The sequence below is a fragment of the Bison bison genome, unplaced genomic scaffold, assembly GCF_000754665.1.
Source record: "Bison bison bison isolate TAMUID 2011002044 unplaced genomic scaffold, Bison_UMD1.0 scf7180017864048, whole genome shotgun sequence".
NCBI lineage: Eukaryota > Metazoa > Chordata > Mammalia > Artiodactyla > Bovidae > Bison > Bison bison.
The window spans coordinates 1,522,696-1,537,033 of NW_011494620.1; the positions used below are offsets into that span (position 1 = coordinate 1,522,696).

The window sequence follows — 14,338 nt, forward strand, 5'->3', positions numbered from 1 at the left end:
GAGAGTGAAGAAGTTGGTTTAAAGCTCAACATTCAGAAAACTAAGATTATGGCATCTGGTCCCATCACTTCATGGGAAATAGATGGGGAAAGAGTGGAAACAGTGTCAGACTTTATTTTTGGGGGCTCCAAAATCACTGCAGATGGTGACTGCAGCCATGAAATTAAAAGACGCTTACTCCTTGGAAGGAAAGTTATGACCAACCTAGATAGCAGATTAAAAAAGCAGAGACATTACTTTGCCAACAAAGGTCTGTCTAGTCAAAGCTATGGTTTTTCCAGTAGTCATATATGGATGTAAGAGTTGGACTGTGAAGAAGGCTGAGCACCAAAGAATTGATGCTTTTGAACTGTGGTGTTGGAGAAGACTCTTAAGAGACACGTGTACCCCAATGTTCATCGCAGCACTGTTTATAATAGCCAGGACATGGAAGCAACCTAGATGCCCATCAGCAGATGAATGGATAAGAAAGCTGTGGTACATATACACAATGGAGTATTACTCAGCCATTAAAAAGAATACATTTGAATCAGTTCTAATGAGATGGATGAAACTGGAACCTACTATACAGAGTGAAGTAAGCCAGAAAGAAAAACACCAATACAGTATACTAACGCATATATATGGAGTTTAGAAAGATGGTAACAATAACCCTGTGTACGAGACAGCAAAAGAGACACCGATGTATAGATCAGTCTTATGGACTCTGTGGGAGAGGGAGAGGGTGGGGAGATTTGGGAGAATAGCATTGAAACATGTATAATATCATGTATGAAACGAGTCGCCAGTCCAGGTTCAATGCACGGTACTGGATGCTTGGGGCTGGTGCACTGGGACGACCCAGAGGGAGGGTAGGGGAGGGAGGAGGGAGGAGGGAGGAGGGTTCAGGATGGGGAACGCAGGTATACCCATGGTGGATTCATTTCGATACTTGGCAAAACTAATACAATATTGTAAAGTTTAAAAAAAACAAAAAAAAAAGAGTCCCTTGGACTGCAAGGAGATCCAACCAGTCCATCCTAAAGGAGATTAGTCCTGGGTGTTCATTGGAAGGACTGATGCTTAAGCTGAAACTCCAGTACTTTGGCCACCTCGTGAAGAGTTGACTTACTGGAAAAGACCCTCATGCTGGGAGGAATTGGGCGGAGGAGGAGAAGGGGACGACTGAGAATGAGATGGCTGGATGGCATCAACAACTTGATGGACATGAGTTTGGGTAAACTCTGGGAGTTGGTGATGGACAAGGAGGCCTGGCATGCTGCGATTCATGGGGTCGCAGAGTCAGACACGACTGAGCGACTGAATTGAACTCAATCCTCTGAAGAGTCACTGGAAATTTTTCTCTCCAGATACTTCAGTTTAAGCTGACTCCAAAGTCTCTGCTTTGACTACACTGAGCTCTGAGTTACTCAGGCTAAGTTGAGATTCTTCCCCAATAAAGGTGGAGTGACATTTCACAAGACTTGCCAGGTTAGGGGCTTAATATTGTCTCATTTGAGGTTGGGGTTTAAATTCAGATTCTTGGCTACTGAGTAGGGAGAAGAGAGGTGGGGCAGAACTTTTAAGAACCTCCGGTCATTTTGCTGAGGTGCACTAGTCAGCTTTGCCATACCGCCTTCTTGCCTTGCGGAGCTAGTGCGAGTGGTGTTGATGTCTCCAGAGCCCCTGACCCACCTTCCCAGGCACAGTGGATGCTCGTGATGTTGCCAACTAGCTAAGATGGTCTTTGGTAGAGCCTTCCTTGACTGATTGCTGTCTTCACAATTTTCTAGTAGTTTCTTTCACATGGAAACGTTTATATGCTTCTAGGAATTTGGAGCACCACCAACAGATGCCCCTGATAAAGGATATGTTGGTAAGTTAAATGGTTTTGTAATTTTTTAATAAATACTTTATTACTATTATAGTTAAATCTTAGTGGGTGAATTGAAAATTATTCAGAAGCTTCAGACCTGAAAAGTTTAATGTATGTATGTTAGAAGATAGTGTAAATTAAATAATCCTGTTAAATATTGAAATTGTTAAAAGAAGATAGTACAACAGCAAGGTACAGAATTTTGTAAATACCTTTGTCAAACTTGTTTGATCAGTTTATACAGGTGTCATCAAGCATCAACCTTTGACTCTTAGGCAAAGGGGTGTAATTGCGAACTTTTCTATTTCCATAACCTTACTTTATACCACTATGATTTTCTTTTTCTTAACTTGGACCATCTTTTCTTTATGGTGGGAACCAACATTTTAATGCAGAACAGCTGGTATGATTAGTGAGGCTATATACTGTTCCAGATTGGGGTACTTTGAAAGAAACCTAAAAACTTTTGTGAATAATTTACAATTGAAGGAAGTCTTAAATAGATGCTTGGGGTGCTGTGTGGTAGTGTATTTTTTTGTGCAGAAAAAGTCAAAAAAAATATAAATTTTATCTAAGCCTAAGATTTTCACGTGGAGAAGGAAATGGCAACCCACTCCAGTATTCTTGCCTGGAGAATCCCAGGGACAGAGGAGCCTGGTGGGCTGCCGTCTATGGGGTCGCACAGAGTCGGACACGACTGAAGCTACTTAGCAGCAGCAGCAGCAAGATTTTCACGAAAAATGGAAAAGAATGTAATTGATGTGTTATATGCTTTCCACTTGCCTTTGCAGTGGATAGCACCTTTGAAACTAAACCAGAGGTGAAATTTGGTTCACAGCTGCAGTGTTTCTTTCAGTTCCTAATGTGGATCTATCACCTCTGTGTTCCTCGAGATTTCGGTCTGGCCCTCCTGGAGAAGAGGCCCAAGTGGCCAGCCAGTTCATTGCAGATGTCATTGAAAAGTAAGATTATCGTGGTAAAGTTTGACTGTCATTCACTTTAGAGTTTTTGAACTTTTGTTTACTGTGCTCTGTCTTTAAATCAAGTTCACAGATAATTCAGAAAGAAGACTTATGCATCTCTTCAGGAAAGGTAAGAGGGAGTAAAGAAGCTGTGAGCTTTTATTAATTCTGAAGTGTTTTTTGGGGTGGGGAAAATATAAAAAACACAGAAGCCTTAAATACAGATATCTTGTTTCTAGATGGAATTAAAGAAAAAAAAAATCACTCCTACTCTGTAACTATCTATAGTTCACCAAAAAACTCAGTAAATTTTGTTTACTTCATTGCCTGGCTAGAAACTGTCTTTTAAGCTGATGTAATCTTTTTTCAACTAATAATGCAGTCATTTAAAATTTTTTTCCAGCAGATGGTTAATATCTGATCAGCTAACATGTTTAAGGTGAATCCACATTATAAATTTCAAGTCTGTCTGAAAACTTTGAACTACATTGACAAGTACCTAGAGGCTTTTCATGTTTGATTATATTGATTTATTAAGCAGTGTGAGACCTAAAAATTTCATGTATTAAGGTTTCTGTGGTAGAACACATTTTGAGTCTCATTTGAGCTTTTCAGAAGCAATTCCCTCATCTGCTAATTTAGCAGTAAGAATGGAAATTCCTCCTACATCTGTAGCTCCCTTGAGGGGAAATGGAGATGTTCACTTGTCAGCTTTTGATAGTTAGAAGCCAGCTTTTACCAAACTTGCTCACTTTTTTACTTTATAAAGGTTAATTTAAGTTTTTGCTTCAAAAGTTGATTGTTTAACCAAGGATGTGGTTTGTGAGTAGAAACAAATACCACATTATACCCATCAGAAAGCTTTAATTTCTTTGTCAACTCCGTTTTAGCTTGCTTGGGTTTTGTACTGTGATCTCATTTGCCTCAACCATGATGGAAACATTTTGGATGCTTGTACCTTTGCTTTGTTAGCAGCTTTAAAAAATGGTAAGCAACTTTAATAAAAGGGAATATTCCTACTTAAATGCCAGTGTTCTGTTTTGGTAAAATTTTCTAAAGGTTTTTGTGAGGATTTATCTATCCACATGTTTCTAAATTAAAGAAAAACAATGTTTGTATCCACCATGTTTGCTTTGTTTTGTTAAGTAATACTTCTGCTACTGTATAGCATATGGAACTCTGCTCAGTATTAATGTGGAAGCCTGGCTGGGAGGGGATTTGGGGGAGAATGGATACATGTATATGTATGGCCGAGTCCCTTCCCTGTTCACCTGAAACTGTGCCAACATTGTTTGTTAATTGGCTGTGTGAGTGTGAGTGCTAAGTCTCTTCAGTCGTGTCCAACTCTGTGCAGCCCTTTGGACTGCAGCCCGCCAGGCTCCTCTGGGATTCTCCAGGCAAGAATACTGGAGAGGGTTGCCGTGCCCTCCTATACCTCAATACAAAATAAAGTTTAAAACAAAAAATACTTCTGGACAAGTTTAAACAGAGGGAAAAGTGAATTAATCAAGCATAGAATGCCCTGTTTAACTGGAGTGAGAAACTGACTTAACATATTTGCCTTTTTGTAGTACAGTTGCCTGAAGTTACTATAAATGAAGAAACTGCTTTAGCAGAAGTTAATTTAAAGAAGAAAAGTTATTTGAATATTAGAACTCATCCAGTTGCAACTTCCTTTGCTGTGTTTGATGAGTAAGTTAATCAAAAGGTTGTGTATTTAACTGAAGGGCAAAGATTCTTACAAGTACAATTTTCAGCTTGCTACTAGCTTTTCTGGTTTCTACCGGTTCTGTCTAGCTCCCATCTAAGCTAAAATGCAGGTAGTAAGTTTAACTTACTTTTCTAACATAAAATGTGTCTAATGGGTTGATAATGTATACCTTTTTATTTTTAAAATAGCACTCTGCTTATAGTTGATCCTACTGAAGAGGAGGAACATCTGGCAACTGGAACCCTAACAGTTGTAATGGACGAGGAAGGCAGGCTCTGTTGTCTTCACAAACCAGGCACGCACTTTTCTTCCATCTCAGTACTAAACATGTAGATGAAAACCCAGAGTGAGCTTCCTTACATTAGGGAGGGCCAAATGGAATGTGGGATGTTTTATTTACTCAAGATGCCTTGCATCTTATATGTTAGTGGTTCTTAAACTTCAGGAGGTCTTGTTAATACATACCTACAAATCTTGAGACCATATCACTGGTTTATATTATTCAAATTTTGTTTTGTAACTTGACATGATATAGGTCATGTAAGAATTAAATGTTGGCACAATTTTTCAGGTGGAAGTGGACTGACTGGAGCTAAACTTCAAGACTGTATGAGCCGAGCAGTTACAAGACACAAAGAAGTAAAAAAACTGATGGATGAAGTATTTAAGAGTATGAAACCCAAATGAGCAACCACGTTTTCAAAACAGATTTATAAAAACTGAATTTGTTACACTGTGCACAAACCTTTTATACTAAATAAATACCAAACTACATTCTTTTGAAAGATGTTTCTAGTATTTCTCAGGTCACTTCTGTATTATGTACCGTGAAACCATTTTTAAGAAACAATGACTTAGGCAAACCAACCCTAATGGTTTGTTAAACCATTTCCCTGTTTTTATTTAAAAATTATTTGTTTTTATTTAAAAATCAAATTTCTGTATAAAGTTTGTATGTCTAACAATGTAAAATACTGACACATTTTAAAAAACAAAAATGAAGTAGAAACTCCGAATCCTTTTGATTCAATGCTCTTATGTTTTTAAAAAGGAAAACTATTCAAGACTCAGAATTTTGGAGTGGTTGACGTGCCTCTCTTCATTTTACTTTTTGACTGGCTGCCTGTATGCCGATGACGATGTAGCTGAGCTGTTTGTGCTGCTGCTGCTGCCATAGCCATTTGATGCTGCAAGAATCGTAACTGCTGCAAAGAGAGGGAAAAAAATCTAGTTAGGTTAAACGTCGGTAGGTATGGAAAGATGATTTTCCTGAGAGTGATGAGAACAAAACTGAAAGGGAGAGAGCACCAAGATAACAAAAAGGGACTATACCACGTCGAGACAATGCACAGTCAAACAGCACCAGTGGTACAGAAGCCTGCTGAGGGCTTTAAAGACAGGGCTTTTAAACTTGAGAAGAAGCTCTGTTACTTTGCCTGGCCAGTCTATATTGCAGTAACTCAGCAACTTCAGTTACCATTGTGTTGTATGATAGTTTATAGCAGTATAAAACCACCCTGCAAATTAAAGATAGTCAAGTATACTATTCTGACTTCCTAAGAATGGAATAACACCTTTCTAAAACAGGTAGGACAATTTACAAATAGGAACACTGGTATACTTGCCTTTTTCTGCAATACAGTATTAAGGAGTTAACCATTGGCACTTACAAATGACTATTTCAAAATATAAAGGAATCTAAAAATGTATGTTAATGTGCCACCAGCACGTCAAGAAAGATTTTAAATTAGGCAGAGAGTATGACTTAAATGTACAAAATAGATGTAGTGCTCCAAGCTGACTTGCTAAAGTTGTCAGACTTTTAAATAAATTTGCTAAATTATTTACCAATTACTGTATAGTCTCAAAAGACAGTAACATAAAACTTGAAGGTATTTTGAAGTACTTTTGGAGCAAAGTGTCTTTAAAAATGTAAGCAGAGTGAAGTTGCTGGATTACTTGGATCTGTTGCTGCTGCTGTTGAAAGGCAGAGGAGAGCTGGAGTCTCTGCTGAGGAAGGCTTTGCTCAGGTCTGTTCTCGGCAGAGCCAAGCTGAGACAACACTACAGAGAGGAGAAGGGGAAAGCAGGCCAGTCAGAAAGTTTGAAGGCTACCAGGGTTAGAAAAGGACAACACAGAAAATGAAACAGAAAAGTATCAGTATGATTAATCTTAAGTATCAAATCACAGACATTTCAGAATAAATTTAGTACAGTATCCTGTTAGTTGAGGGGAACCACTGCCTGCAGGACTTCCTGGACACGAAGAGGGGAGGGCATGTGGCCGGAGCACTGTGCCCTCTCTCTTCCTGCATCTCGCTGCCATTTCCCTGAGAAGGCTTTCTAGCAAAATGCTGACTACGCCAAGTTTAAAATACAACCAGTCAAGTAGGAAATGCGGTGGGAGAAACCCAAACTACCGTTAAGGACAAAACTGGTAGACAAATGCCAGAAGACAGTACAATGACTATCAGACCACACTATTAGCAACAGAGGTGGTGAACCTTTTAGAGCTGAGTGGGATCAGGTGTTAAGTTCAACTATCTGTACAGATGAGGAAACTGCAGGCCTCAATGGTCTGAGGGACTCACTACAAGGTAATTTAGTGGCAAGTCTGGAACAAACGTTCTTTCCATTAAAATTATACTACTGCCATTTTAGGAAATTTATAGTTTGTAGGGTAAAGGTTTATTAATAATAAATTTCCATTTGGAAATTCACTAGCTCTAAATTAGAACCTTATGTAGCTATTCCAGACACTGGAAATTGTACTGAATTCATAGTAAGCCCAGTGATAATTCAAAATATTCACAAGTTCACTCATTAGTCTTGACACACTATCTCAGATTCCGCAGATATGTGACTTACTGATTTTAATTAAATATGAACTTATAACTGCTGTCTTAAATTGATAATCTTCACTAAAGGTAAATCTTTGATTCACCATTTATTACTAGAAGTGGTGAGCAGTCATTTAGTATATCTCTCTTTTTTTTTTCTTAACAATTGTCTTAAGCTTTGCTACTAGACTATTAAGTCCTAATTCATGCACTATAAGCTACTAGAATGAGACAAAAAACTGCAATCTAGAAAAGTGCAGTCTAGATAACCATGATAAACTAGAGTCAACTGCTTGGAAGCATCCTACTAAGTTGGGTAATTGTACAAAATTTTGCTAACAAAATATAGCATGAGGTAAACAATTGCTATTAATAATGTAGGTCAAAGCACTTTATCAAAATAATGAAAAATATCTGTGTCTCAATAATTCACACATTAAATATAACTGAAATTTTTTCTTGTTTTTGCTTGCAAAAATGAAAAAGTTTCAGTGGTGAGATCCCAAGAGATACTTTTAATAAATTCAACATTACTTAGTTATGAAGATACCAACCAGCTGCCTGTGAATGCATAAAACTTCCTACTCCGGCAAGGTTAATAACTGCAGCGTGCTGAGCAGATAAGGCTTGTTCTTGACTGGTCAAACTTTGTTCAGAACCCTGAATTAAGAAAAAAAAATATATGACATGTACAAAAAGAAAAAATCCAATTTTGGGTTAGTGGGAAGGATTGGTATTTTTTCCTGTATTAAAAATCAACATTAGACTAAGTCTTATAAAAACAGTAACAAGGAAAAGCCTTCAAAGGTATTTAGAATTAGCAAGAATAAACAGTATTTCAAAAGCAAGAAACCTAATTTTCAGAATTGATTCTGTATTGGTTAAAAGGCAGAGGAACCAGAGATCAAATTGCCAACATCTGCTGGATCATCGAAAAAGCAAGAGAGCTCCAGAAAAACACCTATTTCTGCCTTACTGACTATGCCAAAACCTTTGACTATGTGGATCACAATAAACTGTGGCAAATTCTGAAAGAGACGGGAGTACCAGACCACCTGACCTGCCTCTTGAGAAACCTGTATGCAGGTCAGGAAGCAACAGTTAGAACTGGACATGGAACAACAGACTGGTTCCAAATAGGAAAAGGAGTACGTCAAGGCTGCATATTGTCACCCTGCTTATTTAACTTATATACAGAGTACATCATGAGAAACGCTGGACTGGAAGAAGCACAAGCTGGAAGCAAGATTGCCGGGAGAAATATCAATAACCTCAGATATGCAGATGATACCACCCTTATGGCAGAAAGTGAAGAGGAACTAAAAAGCCTCTTGATGAAAGTAAAAGAGGAGAGTGAAAAAGTTGGTTTAAAGCTCAACATTCAGAAAACAAAGATCATGGCACCTGGTCCCATCACTTCATGGGAAATAGATGGAGAAACAGTGGAAACAGTGCCAGACTTGGGGCTCCAAAATCATTGCAGATGGTGACTGCAGCCATGAAATTAAAAGACACATACTCCTTGGAAGGAAAGTTATGACCAACCTAGACAGCATACTAAAAAGTGGATATTACTTGGCCAACAAAGGTCCGTTTAGTCAAGGCTATGGTTTTTCCTGGGGTCATGTATGGATGTGAGAGTTGGACTGTGAAGAAAGCTGAGTGCCGAAGAATTGATGCTTTTGAACTGTGGTGTTGGAGAAGACTCTTAAGAGTCCCTTGGACTCCAAGGAGATCCAACCAGTCCATTCTAAAGGAGATCAGTCCTGGGTGTTCCTTGGAAGGACTGATGCTAAAGCTGAAACTCCAATACATTGGCTACCTCAAGCAAAGAGTTGACTCATTGGAAAAGACTCTGATGCTGGGAGGGATTGGGGGCAGGAAGAGAAGGGGACGACTGAGGATGAGATGGCTGGATGGCATCACTGACTCAATGGACATGAGTCTGAGTGAACTCCGGGAGTTGGTGATGGACAGGGAGGCCTGGCGTGCTGCGATTCATGGGGTCACAAAGAATCAGACATGACTGAGCGACTGAACTGAACTGGTTATTTGATGCTGTATTAATAATTACTAAGGCATCTAGAAAGCTTCATCAGAACTATCTTTTTTTGAGGTATAGCTGATTTGCAATACTGTGTTAGTTTCAGGTGTACAGCAAAGTAACTCAGTGGCTGCACCAATTTACATTCCCACCAACAGTGCACAAAGGCTCCCTTTTCTCCACAGCCTCTCCAGCATTATTTGTAGACTTTTTGATGATGAACATTCTGACCGATGTAAAGTGATACCTCACTGTGGTTTTGATTTGCATTTCTCTAATCATTAGCAATGTTAAGAGCATCTTTTCATCTGCCTGTTGGTCACCTGTACATCTTTGTTGTACATATGTCTATTTAGGTCTGCTCATTTTTTGATAGGGCTGCTTGTTTTTTTGATATTGCTTCTATAAAGCTTCATCAAAACGTTTTTTAAAAAGCTTAAAACACTCTTTGAACACAATACTAGTTTCTAGTGAGCAAATTAGATCAAGAAAAGGAAACAGACAGACAGATAATAAAGGGAAAAAAACCCATTCTTATTTGCAAATGGCAGGACTATTACTGGAAAGAAAAAAATCCCTAAGCAATCTACAGAAAAAACAGAATAAGTGAGGTCAGTAAGATCACAGAACACAAGGTCAACACCAATTGTGCATACTAGTGATAAACATGTAGAAAATGAAAAACAGTACCATTAACAATTCCCGCCCCCCTCCCCGCTCCCCACCAAATGGATAAAGCACAAAAACAAAACTTAGGTGTAAGTCTATAATACACATACAGGACTTGCATGCTGAAAACTAGCTGATTTTAGCCTAGAGACATACCATATTCATGAACTAGAAAACTCGCATAAACATGGTAAACCTCTCCCAAGATGACCTATAGGTTTAAACTCAATTCCTTTAAAAATCCCAGCAAGGTTTTTTTGGAGATATAGACAAGGTGATTCCAAAATTTACAAGGAAAAGCAAAGGATCTAGAATAGCTAAACAATTTTGAAAAAGAAGAACACGAGAGGATTTTCCCTTTGATTTTAAGATTTACTATGACCTCTGACAAAGGTGCAAAAGTAATTCAACTGAGAAGGATGGCTTTTATAACAAATGGCGCTGGAGCAAATGGCCAACAGTTTTCCCCCATAAATGAACCCAGACCAATGTCTCACACCTTATACGAAATTAACTGAAAATGGATCATAGATTTAAAATGGATTCTTTTGGGCAGAGAAGCCAGAGAGGAGTTCTTAACACTTCACACCTAAAGCAAAATTCACTTAAAAAAAAAAAAAAGAAAGTAACTCAGACTTCCATCAAAAGTGGAAGCAACCCAAATGTCCATCAATGGATTAATGGATAAACAATGTGATATATAAATCAAATACTACTCAGTCTTAGAAGGGAAATTCTGACACACACTACAACATGGATGAACCTTTTGGATATTATGCTAAATGAAATAGGTCAGTCACAAACAGACAAATACTGTAAAATTTCACCTATGAGGTGCCTGGAGTAGTCAAACCCATAGAAACAAAAAGTAGGCTAGGAGGAGGGGGAAATAGGGAATTCCTTAATGGGTATACCATTTTAGTTTTGCAAGATGAGAGAGTTCTGAAGATTAGTTGCACAACGGTAAGAATATATCTAACACTACCAAAGCGCACACTTAGAAATGGGTAGGATGGTGAATTCTGTATTACAGGTATTTTACCACAATTTTGTAAAGAAAAGTACAAATCAAGAATTTTTTTATCGAGCTAAGTAATCCTTCATGTGTTAGTAAAACCGGGTTTTGTGTTTTTTTTTTGCTTCTTTTGACTTAGTTCTTTTTTTTTTTAAAGAATCTTTTATTTTGTATTGGGGTACAGCCAATGAACAATGCTGTGACAGTTTCAAGTGAACAGCAATGGGACTCAGCCATACATATACATGTGTCCAAAAAATAAATAGTTTTAAGTACACCATTCTTGAGAAGTCTAATAGGGGATGAGCATTATCCAACCAAGACTTGACTGGGCAATCTTTGGCAGAAGGACTGATGGTGAACATTTCATATGTTTAATAGTGAGCTAACCTGACCTGCCTGTTGAGAAACCTGTATGCAGGTCAGGAAGCAACAGTTAGAACTGGACATGGAACAACAGACTGGTTCCAATAGGAAAAGGAGTACATCAAGGCTATATATTGTCACCCTGCTTATTTAACTTATATACAGAGTACATCATGAGAAATGCTGGGCTGCACGAAGCACAAGCTGGAATCAAGATTGCCGGGAGAAATATCAATAACCTCAGATATGCAGATGACACCACCCTTATGGCAGAAAGCAAACAACTAAAGAGTCTCTTGATGAAAGTGAAAGAGGAGAGTGAAAAAGTTGGCTTAAAGCTCAACATTCAGAAAACGAAGATCATGGCATCCAGTCCCATCACTTCATGGCAAATAGATGGGGAAACAGTGGCTGACTTTATTTCTCTGGGCTCCAAAATCACTGCAGATGGTGACTGCAGCCATGAAATTAAAAGACGCTAGCTCCTTGGAAGGAAAGTTATGACCAACCTAGACAGCATATTAAAAAATGGAGATATTACTTGGCCAACAAAGGTCCATCTAGTCAAGGCTATGGTTTTTCCAATGGTCATGTATGGATATGAGAGTTGGAGTGTGAAGAAAGCTGAGAGTCGAAGAATTGATGCTTTTGAACTGTAGTGTTGGAGAAGACTCCTGAGAGTCCCTTGGACTGCAAGGAGATCCAACCAGTCCATCCTAAAGGAGATCAGTCCTGGGTGTTCATTGGAGGGACTGATGTTGAAGCTGAAACTCCAATACTTTGGCCACCTCATGCGGAGAGCTGACTCATTTGAAAAGACCCTGACGCTGGCAAAGATTAAGGGCAGGAGAAGAAGGGGACAACAGAGGATGAGATGGCTGGATGGCATCACCGACACAATGGACATGGGTTTGGATGGACTCCAGCAGTTGGTGATAGACAGGGAGGCCTGGCATGCTGCAGTTCATGGGGTTGCAAAGAGTCAGACATGACTGAGCGCCTGAGCTGAACTGAAAGGAAATGCTGCAGGTGGGACTCAGGAATCAGTATTTTTTTAGCTTCCCAGATGACTCCAAAGTGCAGCAAATGATCAGAAAACCCTGAACATTTTAAAAGTAAAGTTCCTTTTACTACTTTACTGCAGTTCTTATTCAATTTCTCTTTGGCAATATACAGTGTTCGTTTTTGTCTATTTTCTGTCTTAAGCTTCACAATAAAAAGAATTTCTCTATTCTAACAGAAACAAAATACTATAAACAGAAAGATGACGATGGGGTGGAAAATACATGGCCTATCATAGAGGCAGAAAGACCTGGATGTGAACCCCGACTCTGACGCTGTGTTGTTGTGAGCGCACTGGTCACTTGAGTCTACTGCAGACTATGCAAGATGGAAGTGACATCATCTGTTCAGTGTGCCTGTTGTGAGAGTTAGAAATAGGCCTTGATAACTGATAGCTACTGCTGTTAATAAAGAAAGGACAGCATATGAAAAGTTTGTTCAAACAGTCTAAAAACACTTGAAATAGGCCTGAAACATACCAAAAAAAGATATAATTCTATGATATCATATGGAAGGTAGAAAGGACATACCTGCTCCCCAGGCTGTTGAGGACTAGAAGTTGTGGGTTGCTGGGGCTGCTGAGGCTGCTGTGGTGTAAACTGGGAGAGCTGCTGCTGCTGCTGCTGCTGTTGCTGCAGAGTGTTAAAAATGAGCGAGCCGCCTGGAAGCTATTAAGAATTTGAGCAAGAAATAATTAGGCAATTTTGGATTATTTAAATTTCCTTATTCTACAAATGTTTCTGGGGCATTCCCTACCCGTCAGGTAGTCTTCCAGGGGTGAGGAAAACGAAGTCAACAAAACTGAAAACAAAACAAACTCCCTGCTCTTTAAAAAAAAAAAAAAAAGGGACAATCTCTTTAAATACAATTTTCAAGTGCTATTACTCTGGCTCTCAAATACATTAGTAATCTCAAACATAAATCTTTCTGCTTCAAGTTAATACTTAGCTGTCTAAATAAACATACTGCTTTGGCTTAACTGTTTATACATCAACACAAAACAGCATTAAATGCATTTGCAAGTATAAAAAAAAAGCTAGTGATAATGAGGGATATATGTTAAAAAAGCTCATTTCCCTAAATTTGGTCTAGCTTTGCCCAAATCCAGAGGTGCATGGGTTTTTATATAACATAGCCAGGAAGTCCAAAGCTGAAAAGAAAATGCATTAGATGCCCATATTTAGTTTGGAGACATTACAAACTCTGTCATTATGAATCTAAATTAATAATAAAAAAATGTTTTTACAAGAAGCATCCAGAAAATTCCATATTAAACACGAAAACTATGCATTCCAAATGCATCAGAAAACAAATGTTTTTCCATTTTATTTTATAGAGGTTTAAGTTAAAAGCACTTTGAAGTTTTGGGGCAAAGTCCAAGCAAATACCTGGTGAGAAACTCTTAGATCTGTACAGTCAAAAAAGAGGTGTCTAGCGTCAAAAGCTCTACACCCAGCAGAGCTCATTGTTAAGTAAATCTGGACAAAGCACAGGTCAAGTGTTTCCTTCTCAATTAGTTAGATAATAAAAATGTAGCAGAATATAATTTGTAAGGAGGTTTTTGCCCTTATTATCAGTGCTATTAAGGAATACCACTACTCTTAACACTGAGCTTGATCCCTACAGAAATCCCTACAGCAAAACGCAGGAAAGCAGGCTAAACAAGCTATCCCAATGTGTCCATATTATAAGTGGATTATTCTGCGATGCGTATGTAAATACTGACACTGTCTGCATGCTGTACAGGAAGTAAGTTAGGTTTTAGTTCTAAATGTATTTCCTGATTTATTATTTCTGAATATCAGGTTGGATGGA

General features: G+C 38.5%; 2 protein-coding genes across 4 annotated transcripts in view; one reads left to right on the forward strand and one right to left on the reverse strand.

Annotated features, from left to right (window-relative positions):
• The window catches only part of EXOSC8 (exosome component 8), a 9,388-nt gene extending 4,075 nt beyond the window's left edge, over window positions 1-5,313 (forward strand). Inside the window, exons 5-11 of the mRNA XM_010835631.1 lie at window positions 1,810-1,855; window positions 2,712-2,817; window positions 2,902-2,947; window positions 3,708-3,804; window positions 4,389-4,509; window positions 4,717-4,823; window positions 5,100-5,313. Coding sequence (XP_010833933.1) covers window positions 1,810-1,855; window positions 2,712-2,817; window positions 2,902-2,947; window positions 3,708-3,804; window positions 4,389-4,509; window positions 4,717-4,823; window positions 5,100-5,215 — 639 coding nt within the window. The 3' untranslated portion in view covers window positions 5,216-5,313. The remainder of the gene's footprint in view (window positions 1-1,809; window positions 1,856-2,711; window positions 2,818-2,901; window positions 2,948-3,707; window positions 3,805-4,388; window positions 4,510-4,716; window positions 4,824-5,099) is intronic.
• The window catches only part of SUPT20H (suppressor of Ty 20 homolog (S. cerevisiae)), a 39,281-nt gene continuing 30,167 nt past the window's right edge, over window positions 5,225-14,338 (reverse strand). For 2 of the 3 annotated variants that reach the window (XM_010835628.1, XM_010835629.1), the window contains exons 23-26: window positions 13,054-13,191; window positions 7,922-8,027; window positions 6,488-6,591; window positions 5,416-5,733 (exon numbers count right to left, since the gene is read on the reverse strand). In XM_010835628.1, coding sequence (XP_010833930.1) covers window positions 5,596-5,733; window positions 6,488-6,591; window positions 7,922-8,027; window positions 13,054-13,191 — 486 coding nt within the window. In that variant the 3' untranslated portion in view covers window positions 5,416-5,595. Of the gene's footprint in view, window positions 5,734-6,487; window positions 6,592-7,921; window positions 8,028-13,053; window positions 13,192-14,338 lie in introns of all 3 variants that reach the window. The other variant, XM_010835630.1, reaches the window with a different exon arrangement.